The 18,305-nt window shown below is 49.1% G+C and overlaps 1 protein-coding gene across 10 annotated transcripts in view; it reads right to left on the bottom strand.

The window, feature by feature from the left end:
- LOC135537808 (janus kinase and microtubule-interacting protein 3-like) overlaps positions 1–18,305 on the bottom strand; it is a 129,501-nt gene that overhangs the window by 47,551 nt on the left and 63,645 nt on the right. For 6 of the 10 annotated variants that reach the window (XM_064963818.1, XM_064963821.1, XM_064963823.1 and 3 more), the window contains exon 5: positions 6,106–6,324. The exons of the other annotated variants lie outside the window; for them this stretch is intronic. In XM_064963818.1, coding sequence (XP_064819890.1) covers positions 6,106–6,324 — 219 coding nt within the window. The remainder of the gene's footprint in view (positions 1–6,105; positions 6,325–18,305) is intronic. 10 annotated transcript variants of the gene reach the window in all.

Below are 18,305 nucleotides of genomic sequence, written 5' to 3'. Positions count from 1 at the left end.
GAGATGACTGGTGCTGGGTGGAGGAATAGACAGTAAAGGAGGTGAGAGGACTGGTGCTGGGTGGAGGAATAGACAGTAAAGGAAGGTGAGAGGACTGGTGCTGGGTGGAGGAATAGACAGTAAAGGAAGGTGAGAGGACTGGTGCTGGGTGGAGGAATAGACAGTAAAGGAGGTGAGAGGACTGGTGCTGGGTGGAGGAATAGACTGTAAAGGAAGGAGGAATAGACAGTAAAGGAGGTGAGAGGACTGGTGCTGGGTGGAGGAATAGACAGTAAAGGAGGTGAGAGGACTGGTGCTGGGTGGAGGAATAGACAGTAAAGGAAGGTGAGAGGACTGGTGCTGGGTGGAGGAATAGACAGTAAAGGAAGGTGAGAGGACTGGTGCTGGGTGGAGGAATAGACAGTAAAGGAGGTGAGAGGACTGGTGCTGGGTGGAGGAATAGACAGTAAAGGAAGGTAAGAGGACTGGTGCTGGGTGGAGGAATAGACAGTAAAGGAGGTGAGAGGACTGGTGCTGGGTGGAGGAATAGACAGTAAAGGAAGGTGAGAGGACTGGTGCTGGGTGGAGGAATAGACAGTAAAGGAGGTGAGAGGACTGGTGCTGGGTGGAGGAATAGACAGTAAAGGAAGGTAAGAGGACTGGTGCTGGGTGGAGGAATAGACAGTAAAGGAGGTGAGAGGACTGGTGCTGGGTGGAGGAATAGACAGTAAAGGAAGGTTAGAGGACCGGTGCTGGGTGGAGGAATAGACAGTAAAGGAAGGTGAGAGGACTGGTGCTGGGTGGAGGAATAGACAGTAAAGGAAGGTGAGAGGACTGGTGCTGGGTGGAGGAATAGACAGTAAAGGAAGGTTAGAGGACCGGTGCTGGGTGGAGGAATAGACAGTAAAGGAAGGAGGAATAGACAGTAAAGGAGGTGAGAGGACTGGTGCTGGGTGGAGGAATAGACAGTAAAGGAAGGTTAGAGGACCGGTGCTGGGTGGAGGAATAGACAGTAAAGGAAGGTGAGAGGACTGGTGCTGGGTGGAGGAATAGACAGTAAAGGAAGGTGAGAGGACTGGTGCTGGGTGGAGGAATAGACAGTAAAGGAAGGTTAGAGGACTGGTGCTGGGTGGAGGAATAGACAGTAAAGGAAGTTGAGAGGACTGGTGCTGGGTGGAGGAATAGACAGTAAAGGAAGGTGAGAGGACTGGTGCTGGGTGGAGGAATAGACAGTAAAGGGAGGTGAGAGGACTGGTGCTGGGTGGAGGAATAGACAGTAAAAGAGGTGAGAGGACTGGTGCTGGGTGGAGGAATAGACAGTAAAGGAAGGTAAGAGGACTGGTGCTGGGTGGAGGAATAGACAGTAAAGGAAGGAGGAATAGACAGTAAAGGAGGTGAGAGGACTGGTGCTGGGTGGAGGAATAGACAGTAAAGGAGGTGAGAGGACTGGTGCTGGGTGGAGGAATAGACAGTAAAGGAGGTGAGAGGACTGGTGCTGGGTGGAGGAATAGACAGTAAAGGAAGGTAAGAGGACTGGTGCTGGGTGGAGGAATAGACAGTAAAGGAGGTGAGAGGACTGGTGCTGGGTGGAGGAATAGACAGTAAAGGAGGTGAGAGGACTGGTGCTGGGTGGAGGAATAGACAGTAAAGGAAGTGAGAGGACTGGTGCTGGGTGGAGGAATAGACAGTAAAGGAAGGTTAGAGGACTGGTGCTGGGTGGAGGAATAGACAGTAAAGGAGGTGAGAGGACTGGTGCTGGGTGGAGGAATAGACAGTAAAGGAAGGTGAGAGGACTGGTGCTGGGTGGAGGAATAGACAGTAAAGGAAGTGAGAGGACTGGTGCTGGGTGGAGGAATAGACAGTAAAGGAAGGTAAGAGGACTGGTGCTGGGTGGAGGAATAGACAGTAAAGGAAGGTAAGAGGACTGGTGCTGGGTGGAGGAATAGACAGTAAAGGAAGGTGAGAGGACTGGTGCTGGGTGGAGGAATAGACAGTAAAGGAAGGTAAGAGGACTGGTGCTGGGTGGAGGAATAGACAGTAAAGGAAGGTTAGAGGACTGGTGCTGGGTGGAGGAATAGACAGTAAAGGAAGGTGAGAGGCCTGGTGCTGGGTGGAGGAATAGACAGTAAAGGAAGGTGAGAGGACTGGTGCTGGGTGGAGGAATAGACAGTAAAGGAAGGTGAGAGGACTGGTGCTGGGTGGAGGAATAGACAGTAAAGGAAGGTGAGAGGACTGGTGCTGGGTGGAGGAATAGACAGTAAAGGAAGGTGAGAGGACTGGTGCTGGGTGGAGGAATAGACAGTAAAGGAAGGTGAGAGGACTGGTGCTGGGTGGAGGAATAGACAGTAAAGGGAGGTGAGAGGACTGGTGCTGGGTGGAGGAATAGACAGTAAAGGAAGGTGAGAGGACTGGTGCTGGGTGGAGGAATAGACAGTAAAGGAAGGTGAGAGGACTGGTGCTGGGTGGAGGAATAGACAGTAAAGGAAGGTTAGAGGACTGGTGCTGGGTGGAGGAATAGACAGTAAAGGAAGGTGAGAGGACTGGTGCTGGGTGGAGGAATAGACAGTAAAGGAGGTGAGAGGACTGGTGCTGGGTGGAGGAATAGACAGTAAAGGAGGTGAGAGGACTGGTGCTGGGTTGAGGAATAGACAGTAAAGGAAGGTGAGAGGACTGGTGCTGGGTGGAGGAATACACAGTAAAGGAAGGTGAGAGGACTGGTGCTGGGTGGAGGAATAGACAGTAAAGGAAGGTGAGAGGACTGGTGCTGGGTGGAGGAATAGACAGTAAAGGAGGTGAGAGGACTGGTGCTGGGTGGAGGAATAGACAGTAAAGGAAGGTTAGAGGACTGGTGCTGGGTGGAGGAATAGACAGTAAAGGAAGGTGAGAGGACTGGTGCTGGGTGGAGGAATAGACAGTAAAGGAGGTGAGAGGACTGGTGCTGGGTGGAGGAATAGACAGTAAAGGAAGGTTAGAGGACTGGTGCTGGGTGGAGGAATAGACAGTAAAGGAGGTGAGAGGACTGGTGCTGGGTGGAGGAATAGACAGTAAAGGAAGGTAAGAGGACTGGTGCTGGGTGGAGGAATAGACAGTAAAGGAAGGTAAGAGGACTGGTGCTGGGTGGAGGAATAGACAGTAAAGGAGGTGAGAGGACTGGTGCTGGGTGGAGGAATAGACAGTAAAGGAGGTGAGAGGACTGGTGCTGGGTGGAGGAATAGACAGTAAAGGAAGGAGGAATAGACAGTAAAGGAAGGAGGAATAGACAGTAAAGGAAGGTTAGAGGACTGGTGCTGGGTGGAGGAATAGACAGTAAAGGAAGGTGAGAGGACTGGTGCTGGGTGGAGGAATAGATAGTAAAGGAAGGTGAGAGGACTGGTGCTGGGTGGAGGAATAGACAGTAAAGGAAGGTTAGAGGACTGGTGCTGGGTGGAGGAATAGACAGTAAAGGAAGGTGAGAGGCCTGGTGCTGGGTGGAGGAATAGACAGTAAAGGAAGGTTAGAGGACTGGTGCTGGGTGGAGGAATAGACAGTAAAGGAAGGAGGAATAGACAGTAAAGGAAGGAGGAATAGACAGTAAAGGAAGGTTAGAGGACTGGTGCTGGGTGGAGGAATAGACAGTAAAGGAAGGTTAGAGGACTGGTGCTGGGTGGAGGAATAGACAGTAAAGGAAGGTGAGAGGACTGGTGCTGGGTGGAGGAATAGACAGTAAAGGAAGGTTAGAGGACTGGTGCTGGGTGGAGGAATAGACAGTAAAGGAAGGTTAGAGGACTGGTGCTGGGTGGAGGAATAGACAGTAAAGGAAGGTGAGAGGACTGGTGCTGGGTGGAGGAATAGACAGTAAAGGAAGGTGAGAGGACTGGTGCTGGGTGGAGGAATAGACAGTAAAGGAAGGTTAGAGGACTGGTGCTGGGTGGAGGAATAGACAGTAAAGGAGGTGAGAGGACTGGTGCTGGGTGGAGGAATAGACAGTAAAGGAAGGTTAGAGGACTGGTGCTGGGTGGAGGAATAGACAGTAAAGGAAGGTAAGAGGACTGGTGCTGGGTGGAGGAATAGACAGTAAAGGAAGGAGGAATAGACAGTAAAGGAAGGTGAGAGGACTGGTGCTGGGTGGAGGAATAGACAGTAAAGGAAGGTTAGAGGACTGGTGCTGGGTGGAGGAATAGACAGTAAAGGGAGGTGAGAGGACTGGTGCTGGGTGGAGGAATAGACAGTAAAGGAAGGTGAGAGGACTGGTGCTGGGTGGAGGAATAGACAGTAAAGGAAGGTGAGAGGACTGGTGCTGGGTGGAGGAATAGACAGTAAAGGGAGGTGAGAGGACTGGTGCTGGGTGGAGGAATAGACAGTAAAGGAGGTGAGAGGACTGGTGCTGGGTGGAGGAATAGACAGTAAAGGAAGGTGAGAGGACTGGTGCTGGGTGGAGGAATAGACAGTAAAGGAAGGTGAGAGGACTGGTGCTGGGTGGAGGAATAGACAGTAAAGGAAGGTGAGAGGACTGGTGCTGGGTGGAGGAATAGACAGTAAAGGAGGTGAGAGGACTGGTGCTGGGTGGAGGAATAGACAGTAAAGGAGGTGAGAGGACTGGTGCTGGGTGGAGGAATAGACAGTAAAGGAAGGTTAGAGGACTGGTGCTGGGTGGAGGAATAGACAGTAAAGGGAGGTGAGAGGACTGGTGCTGGGTGGAGGAATAGACAGTAAAGGAGGTGAGAGGACTGGTGCTGGGTGGAGGAATAGACAGTAAAGGAGGTGAGAGGACTGGTGCTGGGTGGAGGAATAGACAGTAAAGGAGGTGAGAGGACTGGTGCTGGGTGGAGGAATAGACAGTAAAGGAAGGTGAGAGGACTGGTGCTGGGTGGAGGAATAGACAGTAAAGGAAGGTGAGAGGACTGGTGCTGGGTGGAGGAATAGACAGTAAAGGAAGGTTAGAGGACTGGTGCTGGGTGGAGGAATAGACAGTAAAGGAGGTGAGAGGACTGGTGCTGGGTGGAGGAATAGACAGTAAAGGAGGTGAGAGGACTGGTGCTGGGTGGAGGAATAGACAGTAAAGGAAGGTGAGAGGACTGGTGCTGGGTGGAGGAATAGACAGTAAAGGAAGGGGAGAGGACTGGTGCTGGGTGGAGGAATAGACAGTAAAGGAAGGTGAGAGGACTGGTGCTGGGTGGAGGAATAGACAGTAAAGGAAGGTGAGAGGACTGGTGCTGGGTGGAGGAATAGACAGTAAAGGAAGGTTAGAGGACTGGTGCTGGGTGGAGGAATAGACAGTAAAGGAAGGTGAGAGGACTGGTGCTGGGTGGAGGAATAGACAGTAAAGGAAGGTTAGAGGACTGGTGCTGGGTGGAGGAATAGACAGTAAAGGAAGGTTAGAGGACTGGTGCTGGGTGGAGGAATAGACAGTAAAGGAAGGTTAGAGGACTGGTGCTGGGTGGAGGAATAGACAGTAAAGGAAGGTTAGAGGACTGGTGCTGGGTGGAGGAATAGACAGTAAAGGAAGGTTAGAGGACTGGTGCTGGGTGGAGGAATAGACAGTAAAGGAAGGTGAGAGGACTGGTGCTGGGTGGAGGAATAGACAGTAAAGGAGGTTAGAGGACTGGTGCTGGGTGGAGGAATAGACAGTAAAGGAAGGTTAGAGGACTGGTGCTGGGTGGAGGAATAGACAGTAAAGGAAGGTTAGAGGACTGGTGCTGGGTGGAGGAATAGACAGTAAAGGAAGGTTAGAGGACTGGTGCTGGGTGGAGGAATAGACAGTAAAGGAAGGTTAGAGGACTGGTGCTGGGTGGAGGAATAGACAGTAAAGGAAGGTTAGAGGACTGGTGCTGGGTGGAGGAATAGACAGTAAAGGAGGTGAGAGGACTGGTGCTGGGTGGAGGAATAGAGAAAATCTAGGCTCAGCCAGAGCAGATCTCTAGACTCCATTTAAGCGTCTAGAAACAGATAAAGAAGGTGAAGCACAAAGAGAGCAAAATAAACACGTTAGCTAGATTTCAAGTTGCAGAGGCAACAAAGGGCCTTGCGTTTGTGGAGGTAGGTCTATAGATAGCTTGCATTACGTACACAGCAGTGAGAGGCTAGATGGAGGGGTAGCCTGCATTATGCAGTAGTGAGAGGCGAGATGGAGGGAGAGAGATTGCTTACGAGGCTCTCTGAGGTGTCTCCTGCACCACTGGGGTAAGGAGCATCTCGTTTGGGGCTGTGGAGGTGTCCTCCTGCCCCAGCCTCCCTGCTTCTGATCTGGGCTAGCTGCTCATCCACAGCCTCCTTCTGCAGCTGGAGCCTCTGAGTGTGTCCAGCCTGAACACCCAGCTCCTTCCCCAGCACACAGCATGCTCTGTCTTTTACCTTAATCTCATCCATCTACAGAGCAGAGCAGAACAGAGGAGAGCAGAACAGAGGAGAACAGAGGAGAACAGAGGATAGGAGAACACAGGAGTGGAGAACAGAGGAGAACACAGGAGAGGAGAACAGAACATAGGAGAACAGAGGAGTGGTGAACAAAGGAAAGGAGAACAGAAGAGATCAGAGGAGAACAGAACAGAGGAGATGAGAGTAGAACAGAACAGAACAGAGGAAAGTAGAACAGAACAGAACAGAAGAGAAAAGAACAGAGGAGAGGAGAACCCGAACAGAACAGAGGAGAACAGAACAGAACACAAGAGAAAAGAACAGAACAGAACAGAGGAGAGGAGAGTAGAACAGAACAGAGGGGAGTAGAACAGAACACAGAAGAGGAGAACAGAACAGAGGAGAACAGAACAGAATAGAACAGAGGAGAACAGAGGAGAACCAAACAGAGGAGAACAGAACAGAGTAGAGGAGAGAAGAACAGAACAGAGAACAGAACAGAGGAGAACAGAACAGAACAGAACAGAGGAGAGGAGAGGAGAGTAGAACAGAACAGAGGAGAACAGAACAGAGGAGAACAAAAAATAACCAAACAGAGGAGAACAGAAGAGGAGAACAGAACAGAGGAGAACCGAACAGAGGAGAACCGAACAGAGGAGAACAGAACAGAGGAGAACCGAACAGAGGAGAACAGAACAGAGGAGAACAAAATAGAGGAGAACCGAACAGAGGAGAACCGAACAGAGGCGAACAGAACAGAGGAGAACAGAACAGAACAGAGGAGAACAGAAGAGAGGAGAACCGAACAGAGGAGAACAGAACAGAGGAGAGCAGAACAGAGGAGAACAAAATAGAGGAGAACCGAACAGAACAGAGGAGAACAGAACAGAGGAGAACAGAACAGAGGAGAACAGTCGAGCATGAGTGTGCATGCATATAAGTCACACACACACACAGAGCCACATCATGCACACACACAATAGACTACTGTTCTGTTCAGCTGTCACCATGAAAAAAGGTTGGCAAGACCAGCCACAAGCCCCGCCCTGTTTGATTGGCCATTCAGAGAACAGGAGCTTCCTTGGTGCATCCTGTAGCCATGTTAACTAAACATTAGAAACACAATAAGATCCCCCACAGATCTACTGTTTCTTTCCTGTAATCAACGCTTCATTTTACAGATAACACTTGTGTTGCCTGGCAGCATCAACAGTCTAGGGTCACATTCAACGAGACCACAACAAACCAATCTCAGTGAAATGACATGAAATAGTTCTGGTAATGTCCTGGGAAAAGCAGACATGACTCAGCTCTAATGGATATCTGCAATTCAGCATGCTTCTATTCACAACAGTCCCAACCCAGCGAGCATTTAGCTCCATAACAAATCAACCTGTCAGGAAGCCAACAGAGAAACTCACTAAATAAAAGGAAATATAGGTAATATAAACGAGGGGAAACCTGTACATGAGAGTGTTGTTCTGTTATAAACTAGGGGAAACCTGTACATGAGACTGTTGTTCTGTTATAAACTAGGGGAAACCTGTACATGAGACTGTTGTTCTGTTATAAACTAGGGGAAACCTGTACATGAGACTGTTGTTCTGTTATAAACTAGGGGAAACCTGTACATGAGACTGTTGTTCTGTTATAAACTAGGGGAAACCTGTACATGAGACTGTTGTTAGGCTATAAACTAGGGGAAACCTGTACATGAGACTGTTGTTCTGTTATAAACGAGGGGAAACCTGTACATGAGACTGTTGTTAGGTTATAAACTAGGGGAAACCTGTACATGAGACTGTTGTTCTGTTATAAACTAGGGGAAACCTGTACATGAGACTGTTGTTAGGCTATAAACTAGGGGAAACCTGTACATGAGACTGTTGTTCTGTTATAAACTAGGGGAAACCTGTACATTAGACTGTTGTTCTGTTATAAACTAGGGGAAACCTGTACATTAGACTGTTGTTCTGTTATAAACTAGGGGAAACCTGTACATGAGACTGTTGTTAGGTTATAAACTAGGGGAAACCTGTACATGAGACTGTTGTTCTGTTATAAACTAGGGGAAACCTGTACATGAGACTGTTCTGTTATAAACTAGGGGAAGCCTGTACATGAGACTGTTGTTCTGTTATAAACTAGGGGAAACCTGTACATGAGACTGTTGTTCTGTTATAAACTAGGAGAAACCTGTACATTAGACTGTTGTTCTGTTATAAACTAGGGGAAACCTGTACATTAGACTGTTGTTCTGTTATAAACTAGGGGAAACCTGTACATTAGACTGTTGTTCTGTTATAAACTAGGGGAAACCTGTACATGAGACTGTTGTTCTGATATAAACTAGGGGAAACCTGTACATGAGACTGTTGTTCTGTTATAAACTAGGGGAAACCTGTACATGAGACTGTTGTTCTGTTATAAACTAGGGGAAACCTGTACATGAGACTGTTCTGTTATAAACTAGGGGAAACCTGTACATGAGACTGTTCTGTTATAAACTAGGGGAAACCTGTACATGAGACTGTTGTTAGGTTATAAACTAGGGGAAACCTGTACATGAGACTGTTGTTCTGTTATAAACTAGGGGAAACCTGTACATGAGACTGTTGTTCTGTTATAAACTAGGGGAAACCTGTACATGAGACTGTTCTGTTATAAACTAGGAGAAACCTGTACATGAGACTGTTGTTAGGTTATAAACTAGGGGAAACCTGTACATGAGACTGTTGTTCTGTTATAAACTAGGGGAAACCTGTACATGAGACTGTTGTTCTTTTATAAACTAGGAGAAACCTGTACATGAGACTGTTGTTCTGTTATAAACTAGGGGAAACCTGTACATGAGACTGTTGTTCTGTTATAAACTAGGGGAAACCTGTACATGAGACTGTTGTTCTGTTATAAACTAGGGGAAACCTGTACATGAGACTGTTGTTCTGTTATAAACTAGGAGAAACCTGTACATGAGACTGTTGTTCTGTTATAAACTAGGGGAAACCTGTACATGAGACTGTTGTTCTGTTATAAACTAGGGGAAACCTGTACATGAGACTGTTGTTCTGTTATAAACTAGGGGAAACCTGTACATGAGACTGTTGTTCTGTTATAAACGAGGGGAAACCTGTACATGAGACTGTTCTGTTATAAACTAGGGGAAACCTGTACATGAGACTGTTGTTCTGTTATAAACGAGGGGAAACCTGTACATGAGACTGTTGTTCTGTTATAAACTAGGGGAAACCTGTACATGAGACTGGTGTTCTGTTATAAACTAGGGGAAACCTGTACATGAGACTGTTGTTCTGTTATAAACTAGGGGAAACCAGTACATGAGACTGCTGTTAGGTTATATGTCTCCATTAATTCATTACACAGTCTCTAATCTGTAAATCCCAGTGTTCTGTCTGTAGATGTCACTGACAGTAACCTAAACCAGACATTTGAACCGTCCTCACTCACCGGTCTTCTACTAAAATAACATTACAGTTGTCATCAATGTGACAGAGACGCTATGTCAGACAGACAGTAGAACACTAGACTGTGACAGAGACACTATATCAGACAGACAGACAGACAGACAGACAGACAGACAGACGGACACCAGACTGTGACAGAGACACTGTATCAGGAGCAGAGAGACAGTGGAACACTAGACTGTGACAGAGCCACTATATCAGACAGACAGTAGAACACTAGACTGTGACAGAGACACTATATCAGACAGACAGTAGAACACTAGACTGTGACAGAGACACTATATCAGACAGACAGTAGAACACTAGACTGTGACAGAGCCACTATATCAGACAGACAGACAGACAGACAGTAGAACACTAGACTGTGACAGAGACACTATATCAGACAGACAGTAGAACACTAGACTGTGACAGAACCACTATATCAGACAGACAGACAGACAGACAGACAGACAGACTGTGACAGAGCCACTATATCACAGACAGTAGAACACTAGACTGTGACAGAGGCACTATATCAGACAGACAGTAGAACACTAGACTGTGACAGAACCACTATATCAGACAGACAGTAGAACACCAGACTGTGACAGAGACACTATATCAGACAGACAGTAGAACACCAGACTGTGACAGAGACACTATATCAGACAGACAGTAGAACACTAGACTGTGACAGAGACACCCTATCAGACAGACAGTAGAACACTAGACTGTGACAGAGCCACTATATCACAGACAGTAGAACACTAGACTGTGACAGAGCCACTATATCAGCCAGACAGACAGGCAGACAGTAGAACACTAGACTGTGACAGAGACACTATATCAGACAGACAGTAGAACACTAGACTGTGACAGAGACACTATATCAGACAGACAGTAGAACACTAGACTGTGACAGAGACACTATATCAGACAGACAGACAGACAGTAGAACACTAGACTGTGACAGAGACACTATATCAGACAGACTGTAGAACACTAGACTGTGACAGAGACACTATATCAGACAGACAGACAGACAGACAGACAGTAGAACACTAGACTGAGACAGAGACACTATATCAGACAGACAGTAGAACAACACTAGACTGACCAGGCCATGGTGAGTTAGATCAGTCAGGAAGCTACGCTGGGGTATCTGTGACAACAGGTATAATTCATACAAACACTATGTAGTGCATTACTTTTGGCCAGGGAATAAGTTGCCATGGCAATTTGGAGCCAGCCAGTGGCATCACCTCTGAAATATAGTGAGAATGGCCCAGAGGTATTATTCAAGTGTTTTAAATATTCTTCTCAGTCACCCAGTCACCCAGTCACCCAGCCACCCAGTCACCCAGCCACCCAGTCACCCAGTCACCCAGCCACCCAGTCACCCAGTCACCCAGCCACCCAGTCACCCAGCCACCCAGTCACCCAGCCACCCAGCCACCCAGCCACCCAGTCACCCAGCCACCCAGTCGCCCAGCCACCCAGTCACCCAGTCACCCAGTCACCCAGCCACCCAGTCACCCAGTCACCCAGTCACCCAGTCACCCAGCCACCCAGTCACCCAGTCACCCAGCCACCCAGTCACCCAGTCACCCAGTCACAGCCACCCAGTCACCGCCACCCAGTCACCCAGTCACCCAGTCACCCAGTCACCCAGCAACCCAGCCACCCAGTCACCCAGTCACCCAGCCACCCAGTCACCCAGTCACCCAGCCACCCAGTCACAGCCACCCAGTCACCCAGTCACCCAGCCACAGCCACCCAGTCACAGCCACCCAGTCACCCAGTCACCCAGTCACCCAGTCACCCAGTCACCCAGCAACCCAGTCACCCAGCCACCCAGTCACCCAGCCACCCAGTCACAGCCACCCAGTCACCAATTCACCCAGCCACCCAGTCACCCAGCCACCCAGTCACCCAGCCACCCAGTCACCCAGTCACCCAGCCACCCAGTCACCCAGTCACCAAGCAACGCAGTCACCCAGTCACCCAGCCACCCAGTCACCCAGTCACCCAGCCACCCAGTCACCCAGTCACCCAGTCACTCAGCCACCCAGTCACCCAGTCATCCAGTCACTCAGCCACCCAGTCACCCAGTCACCAAGCAAAACAGTCACCAAGCAACCAAGCCAGACCATAATAAACAGTTCTGTGGGCTTTCGGTGTGAAAACCCCATGAATCATCGTCACAGCGATGATGATGCCAGTGATGTGACCTGGAGATGGCGTTTCCATGGTGATCAGCAGGCAGGCCTAAATGAGGGGGCTAACGTTACTCCCTAGATGAATGGAGACAGGTGCTGTGGCATGGATCAATGACTCTGAGTCCACAATGGCAGTCTATTCCCTATATTCTGCATTACTCTTGACCAGGGACCATGTGACTCTGGTAAAAAGTAGTGCACTTAATAGGGAATAGGGTGCCATTTGGGATGCAGACAATTCTAAAACATTATAAATTTGCACTTGCAACTTTGACCTCTCAGCCTGGGTTAGCTGTAAAACCCACTGTCCACTGTCTCAGCCTGGGTTAGCTGTAAAACCCACTGTCTCAGCCTGGGTTAGCTGTAAAACCCACTGTCCACTGTCTCAGCCTGGGTTAGCTGTAAAACCCACTGTCTCAGCCTGGGTTAGCTGTAAAACCCACTGTCTCAGCCTGGGTTAGCTGTAAAACCCACTGTCCACTGTCTCAGCCTGGGTTTGCTGTAAAACCCACTGTCTCAGCCTGGGTTAGCTGTAAAACCCACTGTCCACTGTCTCAGCCTGGGTTAGCTGTAAAACCCACTGTCTCAGCCTGGGTTAGCTGTAAAACCCACTGTCTCAGCCTGGGTTAGCTGTAAAACCCACTGTCCACTGTCTCAGCCTGGGTTAGCTGTAAAACCCACTGTCCACTGTCTCAGCCTGGGTTTGCTGTAAAACCCACTGTCCACTGTCTCAGCCTGGGTTAGCTGTAAAACCCACTGTCTCAGCCTGGGTTAGCTGTAAAACCCACTGTCTCAGCCTGGGTTAGCTGTAAAACCCACTGTCTCAGCCTGGGTTAGCTGTAAAACCCACTGTCTCAGCCTGGGTTAGCTGTAAAACCCACTGTCTCAGCCTGGGTTAGCTGTAAAACCCACTGTCCACTGTCTCAGCCTGGGTTAGCTGTAAAACCCACTGTCTCAGCCTGGGTTAGCTGTAAAACCCACTGTCCACTGTCTCAGCCTGGGTTAGCTGTAAAACCCACTGTCCACTGTCTCAGCATGGGTTAGCTGTAAAACCCACTGTCTCTGCCTGGGTTAGCTGTAAAACCCACTGTCTCAGCCTGGGTTAGCTGTAAAACCCACTGTCTCAGCCTGGGTTAGCTGTAAAACCCACTGTCTCAGCCTGGGTTAGCTGTAAAACCCACTGTCTCAGCCTGGGTTAGCTGTAAAACCCACTGTCCACTGTCTCAGCCTGGGTTTGCTGTAAAACCCACTGTCTCAGCCTGGGTTAGCTGTAAAACCCACTGTCCACTGTCTCAGCCTGGGTTAGCTGTAAAACCCACTGTCTCAGCCTGGGTTAGCTGTAAAACCCACTGTCTCAGCCTGGGTTAGCTGTAAAACCCACTGTCCACTGTCTCAGCCTGGGTTAGCTGTAAAACCCACTGTCCACTGTCTCAGCCTGGGTTTGCTGTAAAACCCACTGTCCACTGTCTCAGCCTGGGTTAGCTGTAAAACCCACTGTCTCAGCCTGGGTTAGCTGTAAAACCCACTGTCTCAGCCTGGGTTAGCTGTAAAACCCACTGTCTCAGCCTGGGTTAGCTGTAAAACCCACTGTCCACTGTCTCAGCCTGGGTTAGCTGTAAAACCCACTGTCTCAGCCTGGGTTAGCTGTAAAACCCACTGTCCACTGTCTCAGCCTGGGTTAGCTGTAAAACCCACTGTCCACTGTCTCAGCATGGGTTAGCTGTAAAACCCACTGTCTCTGCCTGGGTTAGCTGTAAAACCCACTGTCTCAGCCTGGGTTAGCTGTAAAACCCACTGTCTCCGCCTGGGTTAGCTGTAAAACCCACTGTCTCAGCCTGGGTTAGCTGTAAAACCCACTGTCTCAGCCTGGGTTAGCTGTAAAACCCACTGTCTCAGCCTGGGTTAGCTGTAAAACCCACTGTCTCAGCCTGGGTTAGCTGTAAAACCCACTGTCCACTGTCTCAGCCTGGGTTTGCTGTAAAACCCACTGTCTCAGCCTGGGTTAGCTGTAAAACCCACTGTCCACTGTCTCAGCCTGGGTTAGCTGTAAAACCCACTGTCCACTGTCTCAGCATGGGTTAGCTGTAAAACCCACTGTCTCTGCCTGGGTTAGCTGTAAAACCCACTGTCTCAGCCTGGGTTAGCTGTAAAACCCACTGTCTCAGCCTGGGTTAGCTGTAAAACCCACTGTCTCAGCCTGGGTTAGCTGTAAAACCCACTGTCTCAGCCTGGGTTAGCTGTAAAACCCACTGTCTCAGCCTGGGTTAGCTGTAAAACCCACTGTCTCAGCCTGGGTTAGCTGTAAAACCCACTGTCCACTGTCTCAGCCTGGGTTAGCTGTAAAACCCACTGTCCACTGTCTCAGCCTGGGTTAGCTGTAAAACCCACTGTCCACTGTCTCTGCCTGGGTTAGCTGTAAAACCTATTGTCTCAGCCTGGGTTAGCTGTAAAACCCACTGTCCACTGTCTCAGCCTGGGTTAGCTGTAAAACCCACTGTCCACTGTCTCAGCCTGGGTTAGCTGTAAAACCCACTGTCTCAGCCTGGGTTAGCTGTAAAACCCACTGTCCACTGCAGGAATAAAGGCTGCAGTGCTGCTTCCCTATTGGTGGGAAACTCTTTTGCCTTTCAGCACAGAGCACAGACACTGCTAACCATTGGTAGGCCACAGACACACAGACACTAAGACACTGCTAACCATTGGTAGGCCACAGACACACAGACACTAAGACACTGCTAACCATTGGTAGGCCACAAACACACAGACACTAAGACACTGCTAACCATTGGTTGGCCACAGACACACAGACACACAGACACTGCTAACCATTGGTAGGCCACAGACACACAGACACTGCTAACCATTGGTAGGCCACAGACACACAGACACACAGACACTGCTAACCATTGGTAGGCCACAGACACACAGACACTAAGACACTGCTAACCATTGGTTGGCCACAGACACACATACACTGCTAACCATTGGTTGGCCACAGACACACAGACACTGCTAACCATTGGTTGGCCACAGACACACAGACACTGCTAACCATTGGTTGGCCACAGACACACAGACACTGCTAACCATTGGTTGGCCACAAACACACAGACACTGCTAACCATTGGTTGGCCACAAACACACAGATACTGTTAACCATTGGTTGGCCACAGACACACAGACACTGCTAACCATTGGTAGGCCACAGACACACAGACACTGCTAACCATTGGCTGGCCACAGACACACAGACACTGCTAACCATTGGTAGGCCACAGACACACAGACACTGCTAACCATTGGTAGGCCACAGACACACAGACACTGCTAACCATTGGTAGGCCACAGACACACAGACACTGCTAACCATTGGTAGGCCACAGACAAACAGACACTGCTAACCATTGGTTGGCCACAGACACACAGACACTGCTAACCATTGGTTTGCCACAGACACACAGACACTGCTAACCATTGGTAGGCCACAGACACACAGACACTCAGACACTGCTAACCATTGGTAGGCCACAGACACACAGACACTGCTAACCATTGGTAGGCCACAGACACACAGACACACAGACACTGCTAACCATTGGTAGGCCACAGACACACAGACACTAAGACACTGCTAACCATTGGTAGGCCACAGACACACAGACACTGCTAACCATTGGTAGGCCACAGACACACAGACACACAGACACTGCTAACCATTGGTAGGCCACAGACACACAGACACTAAGACACTGCTAACCATTGGTTGGCCACAGACACACATACACTGCTAACCATTGGTTGGCCACAGACACACAGACACTGCTAACCATTGGTTGGCCACAGACACACAGACACTGCTAACCATTGGTTGGCCACAGACACACAGACACTGCTAACCATTGGTTGGCCACAGACACACAGACAATGCTAACCATTGGTTGGCCACAAACACACAGATACTGTTAACCATTGGTTGGCCACAGACACACAGACACTGCTAACCATTGGTAGGCCACAGACACACAGACACTGCTAACCATTGGCTGGCCACAGACACACAGACACTGCTAACCATTGGTAGGCCACAGACACACAGACACTGCTAACCATTGGTAGGCCACAGACACACAGACACTGCTAACCATTGGTAGGCCACAGACACACAGACACTGCTAACCATTGGTAGGCCACAGACAAACAGACACTGCTAACCATTGGTTGGCCACAGACACACAGACACTGCTAACCATTGGTTGGCCACAAACACACAGACACACAGACACTGCTAACCATTGGTTGGCCACAAACACACAGACACACAGACACTGCTAACCATTGGTTGGCCACAGACACACAGACACTGCTAACCATTGGTTTGCCACAGACACACAGACACTGCTAACCATTGGTAGGCCACAGACAAACAGACACTGCTAACCATTGGTTGGCCACAGACACACAGACACTGCTAACCATTGGTTGGTCACAGACACACAGACACTGCTTACCATTGGTAAGCCACTGACACACAGACACTGCTAACCATTGGTAGGCCACAGACACACAGACACAGAGAGCACTGAGAGAATTTTTCAAAGCATGGCGCTTCAGATCTCAAGATATAATCTTTAGAATAGTCCAAAAGCCCTGCTGATGCTCAGAAGTCCCAGCAACCACTGGAGCATGGCACACAGAAGCACAGCATCCATTTACCCTAGCAGTGCAGTGAAATATGATTTTGGGAGTCTGGATGAGTCTCCCAGCTGGCTTCACTCACTGTGTTCTATGAAAAATACATTTCCTGCACCTACCCATCTGCAGACACTCAAGAAAGGTGTTTAGAGATGCTCTTAGACCACTCTCCTCTCCTCTCCCCCTTTTCTCTACCTCCTCTTCTCTCCTCCTGCATCTCCTCTCCTCTCCCCCTTTTCTCTACTTCCTCTTCTCTCCTCCTGCATCTCCTCTCCTCTCCCCCTTTTCTCTACCTCCTCTTCTCTCCTCCTCCATCTCCTCTCCTCTCCCCCTTTTCTCTACTTCCTCTTCACTCCTCCTCCATCTCCTCTCCTCTCCCCCTTTTCTCTCCTCTCCTCTCCTCTCTTCTCCTCTCCTCCTTCCCATTCTCATTCTCCTTCTCCCCGCTCTCTCTTCTCTTCTCTATACCTTAGAGCCTGTCTACCTGGTATTAACCCTCTGGTATTAGGGAGTTCCAGATCTAGTTTGGTCATGATTCTATCTTAACAATGCAGCTGTGTACGTCCTTCAGACACAACACAGAGTACAGGGAACAGGGTTCAGTTTACCTTCGTCTCTCTCCACTTACAGAGAGCCAGACAGTCATTCCGAGAAGCAGATGCTTCCCTCCTCACATATTGGTGTAAACATGGCTCATATTTCTTACAGACAGGCATAACGACAGGCATACAGACAGACAGACAGACAGACAGACAGACAGACAGACACAGAGACAGACAGACACAGAGACAGACAGACAGACAGACAGACAGACAGACAGACAGACAGACAGACAGACAGACACAGAGACAGACACAGAGACAGACAGACACAGAGACAGACAGACAGACAGACAGACAGACAGACAGACAGACAGACAGACAGACAGATAGACAGGCAGACAGACAGACAGACAGACAGACAGACAGACAGACAGACAGACAGACAGACACAGAGACAGACAGACAGACAGACAGACAGACAGACAGACAGACAGACACAGAGACAGACAGACAGACAGACAGACAGACAGACAGACAGACAGACAGACAGACAGACAGACAGACAGACAGACAGACAGACAGACAGACAGACAGACAGACAGACACAGAGACAGACAGACACAGAGACAGACAGACAGACAGACAGACAGACAGACAGACAGACAGACAGACAGACAGACAGATAGACAGACAGACAGACAGACAGACAGACAGACAGACAGACAGACAGACAGACAGACAGACAGACAGACAGACTTCCTATTCTAGTCAAGTGCCCAATGAGAACACCATGCCAAAATCCATGTTGTCCTGGCTGACATTTTAAAAGCATTTTTTAACTGACATGATTGAGCCATAAATCAATCATCCTTGGAAAAAAAAACTAAAATCCAGATGTGAAAAATGAGCATCGGTTGTGCTTGACATTTGGCAACATGCAGGCTAACGTTCTTCAATATCCCTGAGCTACAGTTATGTCTGGGGATACATCGTGCTTGTATTATAAGCAAGAGAGATTTCATGTAAAAAAGGTGTTATGAAATGGTTAGGAGTTCCGTGCCTAGTGACCTCAT

The sequence above is a fragment of the Oncorhynchus masou genome, unplaced genomic scaffold (assembly GCF_036934945.1).
Source record: "Oncorhynchus masou masou isolate Uvic2021 unplaced genomic scaffold, UVic_Omas_1.1 unplaced_scaffold_844, whole genome shotgun sequence".
Taxonomy (NCBI): domain Eukaryota; kingdom Metazoa; phylum Chordata; class Actinopteri; order Salmoniformes; family Salmonidae; genus Oncorhynchus; species Oncorhynchus masou.
Note: the sequence above shows the minus strand (reverse complement) of the source record. Positions and strands in the feature narration are given on the sequence as shown.